This window comes from Sardina pilchardus, chromosome 17 (genome assembly GCF_963854185.1).
Source record: "Sardina pilchardus chromosome 17, fSarPil1.1, whole genome shotgun sequence".
NCBI classification, from domain to species: domain Eukaryota; kingdom Metazoa; phylum Chordata; class Actinopteri; order Clupeiformes; family Clupeidae; genus Sardina; species Sardina pilchardus.
In genome coordinates, this window is record NC_085010.1 from 9729335 (window position 1) to 9749883 (window position 20549).

The window sequence follows — 20549 nt, forward strand, 5'->3', positions numbered from 1 at the left end:
GTAAGGAAAGCGAAAGACAATGAGTGAATGTGTAAATAAATGAAAGAGTAGAGAAAGTGGAGAACTTACTAATGTGAGGGAGTACATGCATGCTGTTGAACCAGACATTCCATTTCCACTTTTCATGAATGAATCAGCCTTCAAAAGCCGGGGAAAATCCACACAGACGGTAAGTCATCAGTGCAAGTCATGCAGGCAACTGAATAGGAGCCAGCTAGTCGGAGTGGCCAAACGATTGCACAATGATCTACTACAGTGTTTCCCCAATCTTTTGTCCTTGAAGGCTCCCTTGCCTGTGTCCAAGACAAGCCAGGGACCCCTACCCGAACTCCTACCCACATAAACACACAAGACAAGACATTGTTTCATTCAACAATCGGGGTCCAGGGATGAATTATGTCTAGCCTAGCCCAACCTGAAGGTTGCTTACGCAGGTTCAGAGGTCAGAGGTAATACACATAGCAACATGAATTTAAATGCAGAACAAAAATCTGTTTTAATTTGGATTAAACAGAGTTTTGATTATCCTATTGATTGTGTTATTGGGATTTTATATGTGCGCAAATATCATTTTGGTAACCTCACAACCTGGAAACCACTGACCTACTAGATGGCACAATGACGGAAATGAATCAGCTTTGAATTGTTTATGGATATGAAGGAGCTATAGTGAGCAAAACTCTACTTCCTCTACTGTAATGGATCCCATAATCAACCCCCGGCAGTATGGAGTTTATGTTTCTATTGTTGTTGTTGTTATTGAAATAATCATTACCGATGTTTATTTCTTTACTTGTGTGTTTTCACAACTTTTGGCCGTGACTGCAAAAGCTGAATTAGCAGAGCGAGCGAGGTCCAGCATCCTCTGGAGATATTCATTTATATGCCATTGGTCAGATTACCTCATATATTAGTACATTTGTAAACTGCAAACCGTTTTTCTAGTATTTCAATGACTTTTGACTTTCAATTATTTTTTTATTTTAAGTTATTATTATTTAATGACTGATGACTTTTAGTGACTTTTTCACGTATATATTATTGGAATATTTAAACGGTAAACAAAACATTTCAGGAGAATGGGTGCATGCATTATTGTGCATTGGTGTGTTTATTGGTCAGATGTACTCCACCCACCGGAACTGACTATGTATGTTCTTGTCACATGAAAAGTGACCACGGTGATCATAAAGTAAAGTCCACTAAATCACAAGCTGCTAACAACACATTTCCTGTACAGAGGAGGAGAGCATTGGGAAGTAAGAGCGCATGATTATGCCACATGTAGGGTAGTGTCCAGTTGCGCAACTCTGGAATGACCTCTATGACCACCCATTAGCCCATGTGAAGGGGAAGTGTAGTTCAGGCAAACTTTGCCCTGATTACTGTAAACATAGCGCTGGCATGTGAACCATATAAAACTTTTACAGGGCTCGCTCGACTGTTATAAACATGGAAAGGAAATTATGTTTTTGCATTTACATTTTTGTAGACTTACTTAGACTGTAGACTTCTTCTTAATAGCAATGACTTTATCACTAAAAAAAAAAAAAACACGACTGTAAATACACAGTATGTATTTTGAAGAAAAGAATGAATGAATTTGAAAAGAATGGCTGAATGGAAGGAAAAGAATGAAAGCACTGAGTGCTAGTTCTCCTTCTAGACCGCACTATGGTCATCAGTGTAGTCGCCCGTTCCTCTGAAAGATTGTCACAGTGACACTGCAATGCTGACAGTGCAGAAGAGTAGGGGGTCAACATCCTGCCATATCCAACTAATTGCTTTGTACAGTCCTCTAGTGGCCCACTCTCTGTGTGCAATGAAAACAACTTCAGTGTCTGTAGCCTCAGCTGGCTTCGTTAATGAGAAATAAAGTGGCTTGGCCTAATAAACACTAACATTTAGCAGACATTGTTTTGTCCAAAGTGACCTATACTGTACGTCAGCTCTATTACAAGGGATTACATTGTCATTACATTGTCCCTATAGAAATTTGGGGTTACATGTAAGTGACAACTTTCAGGCTACTGTATGCTAATCTGGCTGGGTGAACCCTGACTGACCTGCCGGTGAATTTGAATCTCCCGTTTCCTGTCCACAACCTTTGGGTCCAATCTCAAACTAGCTTATCCAAATTTGGATTGGTTGAAGGACTATCCAAGCATACATAGTCATTTGAACTGTCCCTATTGATCACACCTCTTGTACAGTAGGAATAAAGTGCAGACTCCCCAGACTAATGTTCAGTGTTAAAAGATTGGGCTTAGTCTCGTGACAGCTAGACTAGGGTTCCAGTCCACTGGCATTTAGCCTTCAGTATTTAGAACACTGGTAATGCATTAATCCATGCAAATGTGGTAGAGCAGGCTACGAAGTGGCCCCTTTTGGCACTTAAAGTAAACAAACAAACAAACAAATAAAAACGGACACAATGTCACACATGATCTCAGAATTCATGTCTGTATACTTTTAATCAATCACAAGTCAGTTAGTCAGACAAACAAAAAAAAATGGCAAAGTTATGGACCGTTCATCCACCATGTATCTACTGTATGTTTGCCTCGCGAGATGATACAATCTTAAGTGCAAATCTGAATGAACCGTTACTCTCCACAGATCAGTGGCAACCACTGAGAAGACAATCTCAAAGTGTCCATGAAGAAACAAGCACTGGACTACGTCAATGGCGGAGGAATGGTTTCTCATGACAACATTCGCTAGGACACAATGTACTCCATACCACAGGCTTTAGTGGTCTGTACAGGTCTCTCCCTCTCTCTCGTTCTCTCTCACACACATACAGATTTATAAACACAAAACATGCACGCACACATTCAGTCTCTCCTTCACACACCATGAAACACACAAACTAAATACACACACATACAGACACACAAACACACAGACAAGCGCGCGCACGCACGCAGACAGGCACACACTCAATCACACAAATTGTGTGCATTATGTCTGAGTAAACTGAGGCAACAGCACTCCCAAGCAGTCTGTTTTACAGGCAGCAAATCGTAATCGTAAAAATATACCCTCTATAATATTGTTGGTCAGAGATACCAAGGATTGTGCTGGTGCCCCCCCCTTACAGAATTAGCTGTGTCTATCCAAGAGGCTCCTTCTGAAGCGCTCGACACACATCATTTAAGACAGACTGAGAAAAAAAATACATAAAATAATAAAATAAAACATAATGGCAAAATGAAAGCAGCAGGTTTAAAATGGGATTCTAGAGAGGTGCAGACTAGCTGTTAGTCATCTTAATAGGGCGAATCCTTCACGACTAATGTCTTTTTTGAGGCAGGTTACAATGTGTTTTTTTGTTTTGTTTTGTTTGGTTGTTAAAAGCCATACATAACAATGTATGTGTATTACAATTCAGCCTGACTTTCTAGCAAATGCCCTTAATGTTTTAGAACACTGATTTGAAGAGGCCAGTGCACTTCTCAAGAGCCTCTTCTCAATGTCTCTCCTCGGTCCTCGATCCTCGGTCCTCCTATTCTCGCTACCTATTAAAATAAAACACCAGATAGACTATCCCATTGTTGCCGCCCCATCATTCTCTATTGATCAGCGGGAACGAGCCGGAGGACCGAGGATCGAGGACCGAGGAGAGACATTGAGAAGAGGCTCTAATATCAAGTATGTCGACGTACACAATACACAAAGCTACTGCACATAGTATAAAGTTGGGCTGATGATTCGTAGGGGAGAGTGTAGATAGCCGTCATATTTTCAAGATTAATTTACATAGACTCAAGTTATGTCCCCTTACTGTAGACCATATATCTGAAAGGGAGTTAGAGCTTCAATGGAAGGCTGAGAGGAGGTGGTCTCACTGAGACAGCTTGATGGTGATAGGCTGACAAGGTCAGTCGCTGAAAGATGATTCGCTGCCTGAGCTGTCATCGTCTTGCTCTTCTGCTGTTTTTTTGTTGTCCCCATCGGGTACTGGGGCATTGGGGGTGCTGAGTAGGAAGAAAGGTCAAAAGGTTGTTGAAATAAGATGACATAAATAAGGGGGAGATATTACGTTTGAGAAAGCAAAGTTTAAATCACGCACATCCAAGTTATTGGGGAAATATTTAGTTTAAGAGTGCTGCTTTAGGGTAACATACCCTTTTCCCCTCATTTTCCCAGGCATAAAAAATCATACACCAATCACCAATTAAAAAAAATGCTAATTTTGATCAGGAGGAAGTATGAAAAGCCAACAGAACGCTTGTATTTGATCAAATGACTTGTAAAATACCCTTTTCAATCTCTTTTCCCCACCTGCACTGACATGCGACAGGCATGTTTTTTCAGCTCCACAAAACTTTCAAAAAGTAAAATTTTCCTTAGGATTTCCATGGAATATTTTTTTTTCTTCACAATTTTGGGTAAGTTCAGATTCAGTTTCACTCTTTTGATTATGTTTTCATTGAATATTTATTTTGCAAAAGCTTAAAATAGCTGTTGCCTCAAAGCAACAATATGCAACAGTGGATTCCCTGTGTATATGCTAGTTAGCCAGAGTCAAATGGCAGGACACCAAGACTTATTCAAGTATTTGTCAGTATGTACATTGTTTTTTATTTTAAAATATTTAATAACAATAACAATATGTTTATTGATACTGTATGTGCTTATTGATATCTCCAGATAGAGATGCTGAAGAAAGAGATGGAGAGCTACAAGGGGACGAAAAGGAACAGGCATACATAAACTGAATGGGAATGAATGGATAAAAATAATACTCCTTTGTTGCGCATTTGTTACTTCTACAAACCCCACTAAGATTGTAACTGGTTGTAACTGTATTACTTTTTCTGCAATTTTTTACAAAAAAATAAGTTGATGTTGAAGATCTTTCATAAAATGTCTTTTGTTATGAAATAAAGAGATATATTTTCAATAGACTGCACTTTTTGTATTTATTACCATTGCATGTTGTTGATCCAAAGTAACATACCTACTGTAGATCTACCCCCTATTCATTTTAAAACAATTTTGTGGAATTGTTCAATGTGCTCAATGACTGGTAAAAAAATGTGTGGAAATATTATTTTTCTTCATTATTTCATATATCAAGCAATAGAGGGTTAACAGTGCTGTCACTCTTAAATAAGCAAGAGACATCTATCACTCTGTTCATACAAAAAAAGCCTCATATTCAGTGAAATAGAGGAACAAGATAGGGGGAAGAGGAAAAGAAAAAAAGAGAAACAGAAATTATTCTAGAAGAATTAGAAACAGAGAGACACAAAGGCCGATTTCAGACACACATGTATTTCCGTAAAGTTCACAGGCTTTTTTGCGGTAAGTTTTTTTTTTTTGTGCTGTTTGAATTCAAATGTCCGTATATCTGCTACCGGAACTTTTACTGCTGCTGACTTAGTCATTTTGCCGTAATGTTGCCGCCACAGCTGCTACATGAATCCAGTCACAGAAAAATTCTGCACCTGTCAGTGATGATCGAGGGAAGTATTACGTTTATTTAAAGTTTCCTAATGTCACTGAACAGTTTTGCATCCATCTCTCTAACACACTGCTAGTAATGTAGCAAGGCTATTCATGGGTTTCATCAGGTCCCTTTCCACAGGTGTATTAATCCAGTGTTTCTCAACCTTTTTTCAGTCGCGGCACCCTTTACATGATTGAAAAATCTCAAGGCACCCCAAACTTTTATAGGCGCGCGCGCGCGCGCACACACACACACACACACACACACAGAGGAGTGTGACTTACACTCAGTGAGAGACTTGGGCCTGCAAGGATGAATACAGCTGCTCTATTCTCGCAGGAATGGATGACAGACACACACGTAGCTCCTGGTCCACAGCTCTAAGGCGCTCTCTGTACTTGAATCCGAACGTGAGGTAGCATAATTGTCATCATACTGACGTTTCTCAAGCCGTTTTCAGACAGACGTGTTTCTCGCAATGTTCACGCCACAGACTTTTTATTTATTTATTTATTATTTTTTTTGTGCTGTCTGAATTCTTATGTCCGTATATCTGCTACCGAAACTTTTCCTACTGCTGACCTAGTCATTTGGCCGTAATGTTGCCACCACAGCATTCTGCACTTGTCAGTGATGATCGAGGGAAGTATTACGTGTATAAAGCGCCCTAATGCCACTTAACGGTTTTGCATCTTTCTAACACGCTGCATACTCCCGGTGTAAAAATTCTTCTACCCTCTTCCGCATGCACAGAAGGCAGCGCGGCCGCATTTGTCAATATCTGCCCAGCAAAACAAAGTCCTTGCTGACGGTCTCTACCTCCTTCACTGAATAACCACACGATGAAGAGAGGATGATGTTGAGGGCACATGTTCAGTAGCCTGGCACGCCCTCCCAGTGACGTAACGCCTTCAGGCTGTTTCTGTCGCTGGTCTGGTCAACTGCTAATCGGGAAGGATTTCTGAGTTCCCAAAATCTGCGGAACTGCCCCCTTTGGTCGAGAACCAATCAACTTTGAGCAGCTCCAACGGCTCTGGGTAGAGGCGTGTTCAAGGCAGCGGAAAGAGTGTTGTTATTGGTTTAAACTCGGCAAACCGCTTTCTGACATCGACCAGTAGCAAATCGAGGCACTTAAAGGAGGCGGGTCAACCAGTGCTTGGAGAAACCGTGTTAGCACAGGCTGTTGGTCAGACTAAAGTCTCGCAGAGCCTTTGAAAGTCGATGGTAATCAGGCTACATGTTCAGATATTTTTTTCAAAAACCTGGCCATGTTGCTAATTAACCGCTACACAATAACGCTATGACTTGACAACTCATCAGATATCGCACGCAGTAAACAAACGTCGGCTAACCAATGTATAGACGTCATACAGGCTACGGATTGCAGCTTCAGGGTTAGAAAAAAATATCTATTTTCTCTGATGTGTGGCCGCAATTTACTTATCTGCGTGCTAAAGCTAGACGAAAGATTCCGAAATTATGCTTTTTTTCTCTCTTAATTTGATTAGCCTAGTCAGACACGTTTCTGCGGCACCCCTGAGGAGGCCTCACGGCACCCCGGTTGAGAAACACTAATTAATCAAGCACCATGCAGTCGGCATTCATAATATACTGTAGGTGCTTGATTTTAAACACCTGTGGAAAGGGACCTGATGAAACCCATGTTTCATCAGGTCCCTTTCCACAGGTGTACTAATCAAGCACCATGCAGTCTGCATTGATAATCAAGGAGCTTCATTGTATACACCTGTGGAAAGGGACCCATGAATAGCAACTGACAACTGACAACGCGACTGCATTTATCAGGCGTCATTATCTGCCCAGCGAACCTAACCCCAATTGACGGAAATTCTAAATTGGATGTGAACAACAGGTGGTCAAATGTATATATTCCGCATACGTGCTTCATGTCTGAATGTCCGTTACAGTCAGAAATTCGGCAAGCAATTACTGCAAAATGTGAAGAAAAGAAAATATGCAGGAAGAGAAAAGAAGCCAACTGTGTGTATGAGTGTGTGTTTGTTTGTGGGTGTGTTGTCAGCGTTAACAGCATCAAAAACACATACTCGAGCAGATTGGGGTCCAGTCCTTCCAAAACCATCTTATTCTTTATGGCCATTACAGGAACACCCTGCAGAAGACAGAAGACAATCAAAACAACAACAATTACAAAAACATCTGCAAAAAGTAAACACTTGTCAATCAGTCAATCCATCAAGTTTCAATTTAGAGTGCAAAATTACCATGCATCATGGTATCACACTTGACACAAAATGACAAATCAAATAATCCAGTAATAAATAGAACATCTAAAAATACTGCCACAACTAACCACAACAACAGGATGTGCAAGACCTTAGGTGTTTTTTCTTTCTGCACTCTGTGCAACATGTCTTCACACCTCATTTATGCTAAACATCAAAAACGGACATGGCCGAACCCAATGTGTCTGTTCTCGTTTTTTTTCCCCGTCTTTTTGCCCGTTCACTTTGACTTACGAATAAGAACAAAACAGATCAACATAATGAAACTGACGTCTCCATTCACACATGCAAAGAGCACATAAATCAGAATCAGAATCAGCTTTATTGGTCAGGTTTGCGTGAACAAACAAGGAATTTGACTCCCGTTAATCTTTGCTCTCAAAGTACAACACTCAACAATCACATAAAAAGAAAACAAATACAGAACAGTGGGTGGGAAAGAAACATGGCCGAACCCAATGTGTCCCATGTTTTTTACCCCGTCTTTTTATATATTTTTACGAATAAGAACAAAACATATCAACATATGAAACGGATGTCTCCATTGGTGCATGCAAAGGGAGCATAAGCTAGGCTAAGCACAGCGAGCGCACGTACCACTTGAACCATCTTCAGGTAGCGGGCGTAGCGCGGGTCCTTGGCCACGGTCATGGCGCTCGACTCCGCACTCTCCACCTTCGGCTCTGCGGCCGCTTCTGGCGGTTGATGAAGAGGCTGCAGCAAGACAAACGACAACGATATCTCTGAGTTGCAAAGCATGTGGATGGGAAACATTAACTCATAAAACACCACATCTTCAGTAATCTGACAGTGTTCATCTGCATTTCTTACGGAGAAGATATAGAATGGAGTTTCACTGATGTGTGTGTGTGTGTGTGTGTGTGTGTGTGTGTGTGTGTGTGTGTGTGTGAGTGTGAGTGTGTGAGAGAGAGAGAGAGAGAGAGAGAGAGAGAGAGAGAGAGAGAGAGAGAGAGAAAGAGAGAGAGAGAGAGAAAAAATAGCAATATATTTTTCAATGTTATGTTGGAGAGACTGCATTGAGCAGTTGTTATTACTGTGCGTTTTAGCATCACTTAACTGAAGCTCTTATCCAGAGCAACTAACGGAAGCTAATTACAGGGACAGTCCTCCAGGAGCAACGCAGGGTTAAGTGCCATGCCACGACTTTCTACCATTACACTGGGAAGTCCAGACATCAAACCACTAGACCACCACTGCACATAATAACGTAACCTTTCATTCTTTCACACAAACTTACGTCACAGACCACTTAGAGGTGCAAACTTCCTAAGTGATTTCCATGGTGATGCATTTGTTTGAACCTCCAAAAGCGTGGCGTACCTGGCTACCCATAGGTCACTGCTCAAAAAACGCCCACAAATGCCTGCATGCTTGTGTGAAAGAATAAGTGATGATGAACCAGTCAATGGAGTTAGAATAAGACTTCTCTGTAAGGCACAATACAGGCCTTGGAGAGACCACGTCACAGGTTTGCGGTATGAAACTATCGGTCACTCATACAGTAGTTTCATGAAATGAGGAAGAACGAGGGAAGAATAGCATGAGGCGGAAGTGATACTGGAGCGTGGCGTGCGTTGCACGTTACCTCTGCAGGTGCTGCTGGTGGTGGTGCCGCAGGTGTGGCTGTGTGCCCTGTGGTAGAGGCGGAGGGGGCCACTGGTCCATTGGCTGCAGCAGCTGCCGGCCTCTCAGCCACTCCCTCCACCCTTACATCTTCCAGTCCAGGAATAGAGGACAGCTAACACACACACACACACACACACACACACACACACACACACACACAGGGTAAATTGCATACATGCCACTGCAAATCAACCAGTAGAGTTTCACAGTCATATATGTAAGGGAAAAGTCAAAAGACAGATAGTGGTGATTCGAAAGTCTACCTTTGCTTCCAAAATGCTGAGAGTGGTTTCGATTTGCTGTATTCGTAAAGATATGGTCGCAAGTTTCTATTGGGAACAACAAAAACGTGCGTTACTTCTAAACAAGACTTGCACACTTCATTAGCCTGGTAGAACCCAAATGAATCTGTTGGCAAATGGAAGCGGTCTGTTGTTGTCCAGGCTAACAATGCATCATTACACTGGGAGTTTTTCATAATCTCACCTCCTCGCAAACCGTTGAAAATCGGTTAAGGAACCGAACGGTGTGAACGACGAACTGGTTCAAATGTGCAACAATTCTCCTTTGCTGTATAGCAGGGACCTGTTGATCATCCAATGCAACAAAATCTGTCAGTCAGTGCAAACACGCCATAAGCAATACCAAACAGCTACACAGGGCAGCGACAGAGTCCAATTCAGAAACGCCACACCATCAGAAAGCTTTGAAAGAAAATATACATTTACTTATGAAGACGAGGTAATCAAACATGATTAAACCATTGATACTACTGGTAAACTGATTGCAATACAGAGTACTATGCAGCAGCTGACATAAATGACGTTTAGCCACTAAGCTAACCTTTGTCAAATCTACTCCAGAGCCAACTATGGGCAGTCCATCCTCGTCCATGTTTCTTTTTGCTCTTCCAGTTTTTTCCCCACGTTGCTATTCTTATCCAAAATGTAATATTAAGTTATCAACGGGATAACATCAGCTTTCATGTAGGTGCAATTTCATTTCTTCTCACAGCAGCTTTCCTTTTTTCTCTCAAGTTTAGTTTCATGTGACCACGGTGTGACACATCTAAAAATCCCTTTGGGACTTCAAAATAAAGGGTCGTATCATTATTATTTGCATCAAGATACAGTACGTTCCATGGAAACATGTGCGAACTCGTTTTGTTTTAATGCAATTGCAAATAAATTTAGGTATCTACTTTAAAACATTTACTATTATTTAGTGGGGATAGTACATTTGTTAAATGTAGAATGCATGCACATTCTTTTATTTTGAAAGTAAAGGAAGTACTCCCATATTTACTATCCGAGTAGAAAAAGTTATGTGTTTGTTAATGAAAGACATAGCTGAGAGTGGGTCGAGCGAGTATGTAATTAATTAAATAAAAATACTTCCTATTTTAAAATATTTAGAAGAATACTTTAACATGGTGCTTAGCGATCTTATTGGTATTTGACAGTATCGGAACACACACGTTTGTGATTTTTGTATACACACGGTATGAAATAGTTGACGTACACACAGTCGCAGTGTGTACATAAAATTCAAACCCAAAATTAAGCGGTCGCCACCTGTGGGATTGGCTTTCCACGTTTAACGTTATGGGAGAGCAGGCTTTGCGTGTGTAAGCATATTTATAATGTTATTCTGACTTGGTTCTGTGGGAGGTTTGTTCTGGAAAGATGTTGCACGGTCTGCTGAAACTAATGTGGCTAACAAGTTAGCAGGCTTGTTGTCACCATGCTCTGTTAGGTTAGATGGCGTTGAAGTCACTAATGCTGATCCATTTGTGTAGAGCAATGACACGTGCTCGTTTACAGAGTCCTCCAGTAAGATACAACGTTAAGCCATAGTTTGTTTATCTTTTCTTTTTTTTGTATGCAGATTGGCCTGTGGAGACGTGGAAGGAAGAATTAATGCTTTATTCAACCGCGTCAGGACCATTCAGAAGAAGAGCGGACAGTTTGATGTAACTTAAGTTGCTTTCGTTGGCAGATTGAGATCTACTTTCTTTTTCAGTCGATTCTACTTATGCTGCATCATGTATGTCGCTATGTTAACAGCAATGTCCTTTCCCGTAGTTGCTGCTCTGTGTTGGAGATTTCTTTGGCTCGTCTGCGGAGGCTCAAGCAGAGTGGGAAGAGTATAAATCGGGCGCTAAGAAAGGTAAGTGATCCTCTCTTCACTTTCTTCAGTTAATTTGGAGCCTTGACAGTGAGCCTGAATTCCACCTAACTTACTACAGTTATTCGTCGAATCACATCTATCTTTATATCCTTATTCCAGCCCCCATCCACACTTATGTGCTTGGGGCAGCAAGCCATGAAACGGCCAAGTTTTTCCCCAGTGCGGATGGATGCGAGTTGGCTGACAATATCATCTATCTGGGTAAGCTTTTGAGCAACTTTGAAACATTCCACTCAGAATTTGAACAGTGATGCTTTTCCTGTTCATGGGTTTCATCAGGTCCCTTGCCACAGGTATATAAAATCAATCACATAGATAGAAGGTACTGGCCCCAGCTGTGGCGCAAGTGGCTGGGGCACCTGCACTGCACGTCGGTGACCCGGGTTCGATTTCCGCCCTGAGATTTTTTCCGAATCCCATCCCCGCTCTCTCTCCCATTCGCTTCCTATCACCACAGTACCTATCAATAAAAGGCATAAAACACCTAACAAATATATTCTTAAAAAACAAACACAAAAAAAAAGATAAAAGATAGTGGGTGTCTCAACATCTCTTCTCGATGCTCGAGGGGCGTTCCCACTGATCTATAACTATCTCTGGATAGACTACTATCCCGTTGTTGCTGCCCCATCATTCTTTATGTAGATCAGTGAAGATCGAGGCCCGAGGAGGAAGGGAGGATGTATAAACAACGAATGAGTGGCACCTTATGAATGCAGACTGTATGGTGCTTGATTAATACAACTGTGGAAAGGGACCTGATGAACCCCATGGGCAGCACAGGAAGTCTTTGCCTCACGCCGCTTCCTCTTGTTCCGCCAGGCCGCAGGGGGATCTTCACTGGCGCCTCGGGGCTCCAGATCGCCTACGTGAGCGGGCGGGAAGGCCGGCAGGAGCCCGCGCCGTCCCACTGCTTCTCCCCCAAAGATCTGTCCGCCCTGGTCGAGCCCCTGGTGTGCAGCTCCAAGTTTAAAGGGGTGGACATCCTGCTCACGTCTCAGTGGCCTCATGGTGTCTGGCAGTACGGCAACAACCCTGTAAGGCTTTATGCGTCATAGGAGAATTCCTTTAGGCTGGGTAAAGCCTGCCTGATCTGCCGGCGGTTTGGATTTCGCCCTGCAGCTCAGGCTGGAAACCTGCAGATCTATCTCTCCTGCTTCCCGTCCACTTTTGCTGGGTCCAATCACAAGCTAGCTTATGCAAAAGGCACATCCAGATCGTTGGTCTGATTGGTTGAAGGGCTATCCAAAAGTGTACGGAGTAGTTTGAACTATGCCCATTGATCACGCCTCTTGTGCAGTAGAAATGAAGCACAGACTCCCCAGACTAATGTTCAATCTTAAATATTAAGCTTAGTATGGTGGTTATCAGACTAGAATTCCTTCCCTTTTTAACATAGGATTCCAGTATAGGACAACAGGACCCTGTAAGAAACATTTGAGGCCTGCATGGCTTTATTTATTAAGTGGCTATATGGAAGAAATAGCCATGTGCGTATAGCATGGCATTTTAATTTGAGGTTATTCAGTTTTATCGAAGCTTATATTTTTCCCAAAGCATGTCAAGTTTTTTTTAATAAGATTTTTCTTTGTTATTCACTTTCAGAAATCATACCTCAGAGCCTTGGAAAGTATCAAGCTTAAAGATTGTGAACAATTAAAATAGTCCTTAATGTTTTGATTCACACACACCTTCCTGTTCAGAAATGTAGCAATTAAAGCCTATACCTGCACACAAATGACCACAAAGCAAGCATAATAATGATGCGTCTTCCAAATTGAAAGGAACTTTGTCTGAAGTTTGTCTGTGTGTCTACGTCACGTGCACTGATAGACATGCTTGTCCAGCGCTCACTCCATGCTTTTGGCGGCTTTTTCAGGAAGTGGATCCAAGGTATTGTGGCGTGTCCTCTATCGCCAGCCTGGCGTACCAGCTGAAGCCGCGCTATCACTTCGCAGGTGTGGAGGGAGTCAACTATGAGAGGCTGCCTTACAGGTGAGTCACACCTGATCCTGTTAAGGCCGGCGCCCTCGTATGTGCCACAATGCGACCAAAAAAAAAACTGTTTATAACGGAACAAAGCCCACTAGAAACGTCTGCCCTGCGGCAGCCGCACAGGGACAGAAGAGTAGAGTCAAGCCCTTACGATGGCAAAGACCAGTTTATGACACTAATGCTATATAGTTGTCTTTATGTAATGTGATGTAATATAATGTCTGTGTTTTCTATAGACAGTGCTTGATGTCTGAATGCATTGTTGTCCATAATTATAGACCCGTAAGTATTGCATGTACCTTTTGAATTCTGTTTAGGAACCACCTGGTCCTCCAGGAGAACGCTCAGCACGTTAGCCGATTCATTGCACTCGCTACAGTCAACAATCTGGCCAAAAAGAAGGTGAGGCTCTTAACCATGTCCTCTTGCTCACTGATCATGCGGCCTAAGTAGGGCTTTTCACATTTATACCTGTTAGACATTTTCTAAATTGAGTGTGTGTGTTCCTGTCTTTCCAGTATCTATATGCTTTCAACATCGTTCCCATGAAGAACATGGACCCTGCAGAGCTAGTTAAGCAACCCCAGGACGTCACAGAGAACCCTTACAGGAGGCCTGCCAAGGATGGACAGAAACCCATCCATTCAGCAGAGGTGCGTGTGTTTGTTTGTCTGTGTTTTTCTTTTTTTCAAAGTACATTCTCTTCGTAAATATTTTGAAAACAATGTTGTTGAAATGTGCTCATATTTTATTCAGTTTTTTGTTAATATATATGTATTCTGTATACTGGTGTGATATTGAGCTGATTTGTGTGTGTGTGTGTGTGTGTGTGTGCCGCTCTAAAGGAGGAGCCAGCGTCTCAGTTTTTCTTTGACCTGAAGAAGAAGCCACAGTATCAGCACCACCGTCAGCACCAGGGGCATCGGGGTAACCATGGCAACCAGGGGGGGCAGGGGTATCAAGGTCAGGGTCAGGGCCAGGGCCATCTGGGGGGGCTGGGGGGGCTGGGGGGGCAGGAGCAGGGCAGGAAGAGGCAGTCGGATGGAGAAGGCTTTCCAGATGGACGGCATCAGCAGCAGCCCAAACAGCCACGAAAGCCCCGTAAGTGTCTGTCTGTCTCTTTCCATCTGTCTGTCTCTTTGTCGCTCCTGTCTGTCTGTCTCTTTGTCGCTCCTGTCTGTCTGTCTCTTTCCATCTGTCTGTCTCTTTGTCGCTCCTGTCTGTCTGTCTCTTTCCATCTGTCTGTCTCTTTATCGCTCCTGTCTGTCTGTCTCTTTGTCGCTCCTGTCTGTCTGTCTCTTTCCATCTGTCTGTCTCTTTGTCGCTCCTGTCTGTCTGTCTCTTTCCATCTGTCTGTCTCTTTATCGCTCCTGTCTGTCTGTCTCTTTGTCGCTCCTGTCTGTCTGTCTCTTTCCATCTGTCTGTCTCTTTGTCGCTCCTGTCTGTCTGTCTCTTTCCATCTGTCTGTCTCTTTGTCGCTCCTGTCTGTCTGTCTCTTTCCATCTGTCTGTCTCTTTGTCGCTCCTGTCTGTCTGTCCATCTATCTGTTGAAGTGGTGCACCGTGAGCATCATGCTGATCCCTCGTCCCTCTCTTCTCTGTGTCCACAGCTCAGCCCACCGGGCCCTGCTGGTTCTGCCTGGCCAGCCCACAGGTGGAGAAACACCTGGTGGTCAGCATCGGCACACACGTGAGTTAAAGAGCCTGTGTGTGTGTGTGTGTGTGTGTGTGTGTGTGTGTGTGCGCATGCACCTTTATGTCTTTATGTGTGCAGCAATGTTTTAATATGCATCATTTTAGTTTAAAGTACCGATCCATATATTTTCTGCTTTTTGAAGTGTGTGTTCTCGTTTTATTTACTTGTTTTGATATATTTTTACTTCAAATCTCATCACTGTCCAACCTGAATCACACATTTGTGGTGTGTGTGTGTGGTGTGTGTGTGTGTCCTCCCCCAGTGTTATGTGGCCCTGGCGAAAGGCTGCCTGACTGAAGACCACCTGTTGGTGCTGCCCATCGGGCACTACCAGTCTGTGGTGGAGCTGGCGTCAGAGGTGGTGGAGGAGCTGGAGAAGTACAAGGGCGCCGTGCGCAAGTTCTACAAGAGCCTCGGCAAGCGCTGCGTGCTCTTCGAGAGGAACTACCGCAGCCAGCACCTCCAGCTGCAGGTACTGTGTGTGTGTGTGTGTGTGTGTGTGGAATGGCAAGATGGAGGTCTTTTTTTTCCCCATACAATTTTTAATTTCTTTATGAAAACATTTTATTGTTAATATAATGTGCACGCACATTCACTCTGTGAAAACAAATTATATAATTACAGCAAGGTGTGGAAAGGCACAAAAGTGTGTGTGTGGGTGGGGGGAGGGGGGGTGTAGCAGTATTCTCTGTGGGCGTATTCACACCAGGAAGGTCCGTTAGTTCACTTATTTGGTCCGGACCAATTTTTTTTTCTTTTTTTCTTTTTTTCTTTTTTAGTGCGGTTCGCTTTCACACCGTGATTAATTGCAACCGGACCAGAATTTATAAACAAAAGCACATGTGCTAAGGTCGTTCAACCATTGGCTGGTAAACGTGTAGGTGGGGTGAAGAATAGGAAGCCAAAGTCAAAGTTGGCCCACGTAAATACTATGTTTGCGTACTGTACTCGTTATTATCCTTGCAATATAGTTTATACAGTTACAGCTTTGCAGACGTGCTTGAGCGTCAAGACCGTTTGATGCAAGTTTAACAATATCATGCTCGTAATTTTGCAACGACGAAGACGTGCAACATAACAGCTGAGAAGAGCTCTCATGTGTGTCCAACATGCTAACAGCAGGCCTACGGAAGATGGAACGGGTAGGAGATGCAAAATCAAATTATTGTTGGCAAAAAAGCGTTAGCCCACTGCTGCTTACAGCTGTTGTGCGTCACGGAGCTATCCTACATTTCCCATAATGCGCAAAAACTACGGGAGCTCGTCAAATCCAAAAAAGGTAGATTTCTGTAACTGGGTCGGATCGAGGTCGGTCTGCTTTCACACCATAAACGAACCGCACCAGGGTTCGATAGGAACCGCTCCGAGACCACCTCCTCAGCTGGGTCTCGGTCCGCTTGTTTGGTCCGCACTAGAGTTCGAGTGATTGTATTCACACCAGTCAAAAAGGTCCGAACCAAGCAAGAAACGAACTTGAGTTCGTTTTAATCGAACAAAACAAGGCAGGTGTGAATACCCCCTGTGTTTGTCTGTGTGTGTGTTGCATTAGTGGTCTCTGTGGAAAGTGTGTGTGGGGCAGTAGTGAGTGTGTGTGTGGGTGTAGCAGTAGTGAGTGAGTGAGAGTGAGTGTGTGTGTGTGTGTGTGTGTAGCAGTAGCCTCTGTGGACGCTGGCCCACAGGACTGGCCTGCCCAGACCCCAGGTCAGCCCCGCCACTCCACACACAGCAGCTCGGGGAGAGTCCGGCTCCGTCAGGACACACACCTGGAGACCCCGGCTGTGTCCGCACACCTGCCCTCTCCCACACAATCAGTCATCAGTTTAAGTCTGAGCAGAACAAGCATAGAGTGTGTGCGTGTGTGTGTGTCCCGTGCGTGTGTCCCGTGCATACACACACAATCGCTGTCGCTGCTTTGTCCTGTTGTGACGACACGTGTGGTCTGAGGGACTTTGTGTCCCGATGATGGTGAAAATCACACTATATAGATCGCTGCCTGTGTCCTCATGTCAGGTGTTTTGTTTGTTTGTTGTGTGTGTGTGACGTGGGTTTTTATTTTCATTGACTGAGTCACACATTCATCATTAGGCATTATTTTTGGAAACTGAAGTGTAATGGGAGGGTTTGGGCATGTACTGTATACAGTAAGTCTTTGTACAGGAAGTCATTTCCCCCAGTCGTCCTGCTTGTGCTTACAGTATGTGACCAGCAGATGGCGCTGAAGATGCATGCTGTCTCTGCTCTTGCCGTAGCACCAGACCCCTTTCCACCCATAACAAAGCGTTATTGTCCTGTAAGCCCATGGCTGTAATGACTGACCCCCACCCTTTTTACTCTTTACAACACACACACACACACACACACACACACACACACAGGCAGTCCCAGTGCCGCTGGATAAATGTGCCACGGAGGACCTGAAAGAAGCCTTCATGGTGCAGGCAGAGGAGCAGCAAATCGAGCTGATGGAGATTCCAGAACACACCGATCTGAAGCAGGTACGCCACACAGCCAATCACAAGTTACGGTGCTGAGAGCTCCAGAGCTCTGTCAGCCAATCACAAGCTTTGTTCCAATCTACACACCTATCATTGCTGAAAAATGTAAGGTTTGTTTATCAAATGTTATTTTTGAAGTATTAAAACGCTCTACATATGTCACCTGGTTAGGGTTGGGTACCGAACCATGTACTTTTACCGGTACCGACCGAACCCGGGGGGGGGGGGGGGGGGGTTGTCCAGGTAGGAGCGGTGAGTTTAGGAGGTGGCACACACACATGCAAAACCACAAACACTTACACACGCACACCAAGGTGTAGATCTTCACTCTGTCTCAAACCGACTACTTCCGTGAGTACACTTTCGTGCAGCACCCTATGTACCCTGTGTGCTTACTGGCATAGTGTGCACATTTTAACAGAATAGTGTCGTCTCATATCAAACGCTAACCTCCGTGCACTTCACGGAAATGACGATCGTAACGTTTAAATATGTTTTTATTGATGTCCTCAATTCCACCGTGACATGGTTGTACTGTGTCAAAACATGAACAGTTTATGTTGTAACTTGCTTGTACCTCTGTAAAGTGTGTTTTCCCCCGCTGCTGCTTCAGATTTCTCTACCGCGATTTCTACGAGTTTGAAAATACTCCCTCCCCTTCCGTTAGTTAGCCAACATGGCGTCCGTTGAGGGCGAGAAGTGTCCAGCATTCCACACTCAACTTTTTGACCGTTATGAGTGCACCATCCGGGGACTTGCAGTGCCCTTCGTATCGTTCGAAATTTCAGTGTGAACGCCCTCATGCACTCAAATTAAGTATTTTAAATGCAGAAGTGCGCGGTTTGAGACACAGTACGTATCTCATGTTCTGCTGATGTTAACAGGAAGAGAGGCAAATGTCAGAGGGTGTGAATGTGAGATCTCTAAAATCCCAAATCTCTAAAATAAGGTTTAAAATATGTTGTGTGTGTACAGTATGTGTGGGAGGGGTGATGTGTTTGTGAGGGGGGTTTCAATTCACCTGAAAGAGATATCTATCTGTTGGTCACAAACACACACACCCAAGCACAGACCACTAAAAGATGAGTAAGATTTCCATGTACCTCTCTCTCTCTCATCATTGCATGTGCATATGTGTACGTATAGAGTGTGTGTGTGAGTTGCAGTGTGTGTGTTGAAGAGTTTGTGTGTGTGTGTGTGTGTGTGTGTGTGTGTGTGTGTGTGTGTGTGTGTGTGTGTGTGTGTGTATATATTACAGTGTGTGTGCGTGTGTGTAGGGTGACTGGTGGCCCTGTGTAAGTCATTTCAGCAGTTCGTCCAGGTCAGGGTGATGTGTGTTGGAGGTGTCAGTGCCCGGTGTGGCTACCCTGGGGTGTTCAAGCGTGTGTACTGTAGAAGGTGGTCCGGGGGGGGGGGGGGGGGGGAGTTTGGGAACCACTGATCTAGGCTACTGTTAAATTGCATGCAAAAAGATCGGAAGGATTGCCTTTTTCAGGAACATGGCCTAAAATAGCTTTATCATTACATAACTCTAATGGACTAATTATTTTTTCTATGTTTGAGTTTGATTGAGTCTGTTTAAATTGTTTGTATTGTGCTAAAAACTTTTTGAAACTTTTAATAAAATGTTGTAGTTGTTACAAACAAGGTGTTACAGATCCAGTAAGGGTACGGTACCGAAAAAAGTACTGTTGAATACCAACACCGAACCTCAGGAACCGGCACCGGTACTAATATCAGTTCGACTGTGATGGGTACCCAACCCTACACCTGGTATAGGCTGATTGATATGACTGGCTAGCCTATGACCTGGCTACGCACAGACGCATTTCATAGACATCCGTAGCGCCCAATAAACGGCTATGGGCATTGATAAACCATGCCTCAAAAACGGGAAAATGAATGTTTGGTCCCCGGACCACATCTCAATGAGATGTGGTGGCGTTAGCCAGGCTAGCTGGCTCCCACTTCTGCTTCTGGTGTGAGAGTGACGCATATGGATAGTGTTGGTGGTGGTTCCTGTGACACCTCCGGCTCCCACAAATTATTTCCCAACATGACATGAGCATGACGTTCCTTCTGATGAGACCCGTCTGGTCAGATGTGATCATTGGGCTGATGAGATGTTGAAATGATTCTCTGTCGGGAAAAAAATATGAAGTGTGAGAATATTCATACTCATGTGCTGTAGTTGTTAAGTTATTAAGCAATTTATTGGAATATGAAGATAAAAATGACCAACGTCACCAAGCCAGCCTCTTGTCTAGTGTGTTGGGGTTTTTTGGTGCTATTGTAAAACTTTTTTTCTGTTGAAGATGGTGTTAGGTAAATTAAGCGTACAACATGTTTAATGAGTGATCAAAGTTTACATTCACACACACTTGGTGTATTGTATCTTTGCGAAGAGGGAGAATAGACCTTTCCCACAACTTCCGTATAGGGCACCGGAGTTGCACGATCATAGTGTAAACGTACTTCCTCACCGGCAAGCCGGCAAGAGGATAAACGAAGATAGCGCAAGCTTCGACAAAAAAGTTCTAGTAACGCTCCGGGCTGTTCTTGTAATGCCCAAAAACCACCTTACCTGTCGTATCGGAAAGAGCTGCAACAGCAGCGAGTGAACAGTAATGTTACTGCAATGGCAGTAAGAGGCACAGAGAACTTGTGCAGTCAGTCAGTGGTCAAACCTGTAGTTTGTCAGGCTCCTCATTTTTCCTTTGAGATGGGTAGCATCTAGCCCTCACTAAAACCTGCCCGTCAACGACATTTGAGACTTCGACAAGCAAGCACACGAACATAAACACA

At 43.6% G+C, this 20549-nt stretch overlaps 2 protein-coding genes across 2 annotated transcripts in view; one reads left to right on the top strand and one right to left on the bottom strand.

Moving 5' to 3' along the window:
• Positions 1 to 2482: 2482 nt before the first annotated feature.
• Positions 2483 to 10421, bottom strand: washc3 (WASH complex subunit 3). Its single transcript, XM_062518574.1, has 7 exons — positions 10213 to 10421; positions 9856 to 9954; positions 9633 to 9698; positions 9329 to 9481; positions 8320 to 8436; positions 7525 to 7589; positions 2483 to 3980 (listed from the first exon to the last, which is right to left on the bottom strand). The coding sequence occupies exons 1-7, from the start codon at positions 10261 to 10263 to the stop codon at positions 3884 to 3886; spliced, it is 648 nt and encodes a 215-aa protein (XP_062374558.1). The 5' UTR covers positions 10264 to 10421; the 3' UTR covers positions 2483 to 3883.
• A 327-nt stretch (positions 10422 to 10748) lies between these two features.
• The window catches only part of cwf19l1 (CWF19 like cell cycle control factor 1), a 12998-nt gene continuing 3197 nt past the window's right edge, over positions 10749 to 20549 (top strand). Inside the window, exons 1-12 of the mRNA XM_062518263.1 lie at positions 10749 to 10996; positions 11257 to 11341; positions 11454 to 11538; positions 11659 to 11760; positions 12382 to 12596; positions 13439 to 13554; positions 13872 to 13956; positions 14073 to 14207; positions 14400 to 14655; positions 15164 to 15243; positions 15512 to 15721; positions 17625 to 17744. Of these exons, the coding sequence (XP_062374247.1) occupies positions 10974 to 10996; positions 11257 to 11341; positions 11454 to 11538; positions 11659 to 11760; positions 12382 to 12596; positions 13439 to 13554; positions 13872 to 13956; positions 14073 to 14207; positions 14400 to 14655; positions 15164 to 15243; positions 15512 to 15721; positions 17625 to 17744 (1512 nt within the window). The 5' untranslated portion in view covers positions 10749 to 10973. The remainder of the gene's footprint in view (positions 10997 to 11256; positions 11342 to 11453; positions 11539 to 11658; positions 11761 to 12381; positions 12597 to 13438; positions 13555 to 13871; positions 13957 to 14072; positions 14208 to 14399; positions 14656 to 15163; positions 15244 to 15511; positions 15722 to 17624; positions 17745 to 20549) is intronic.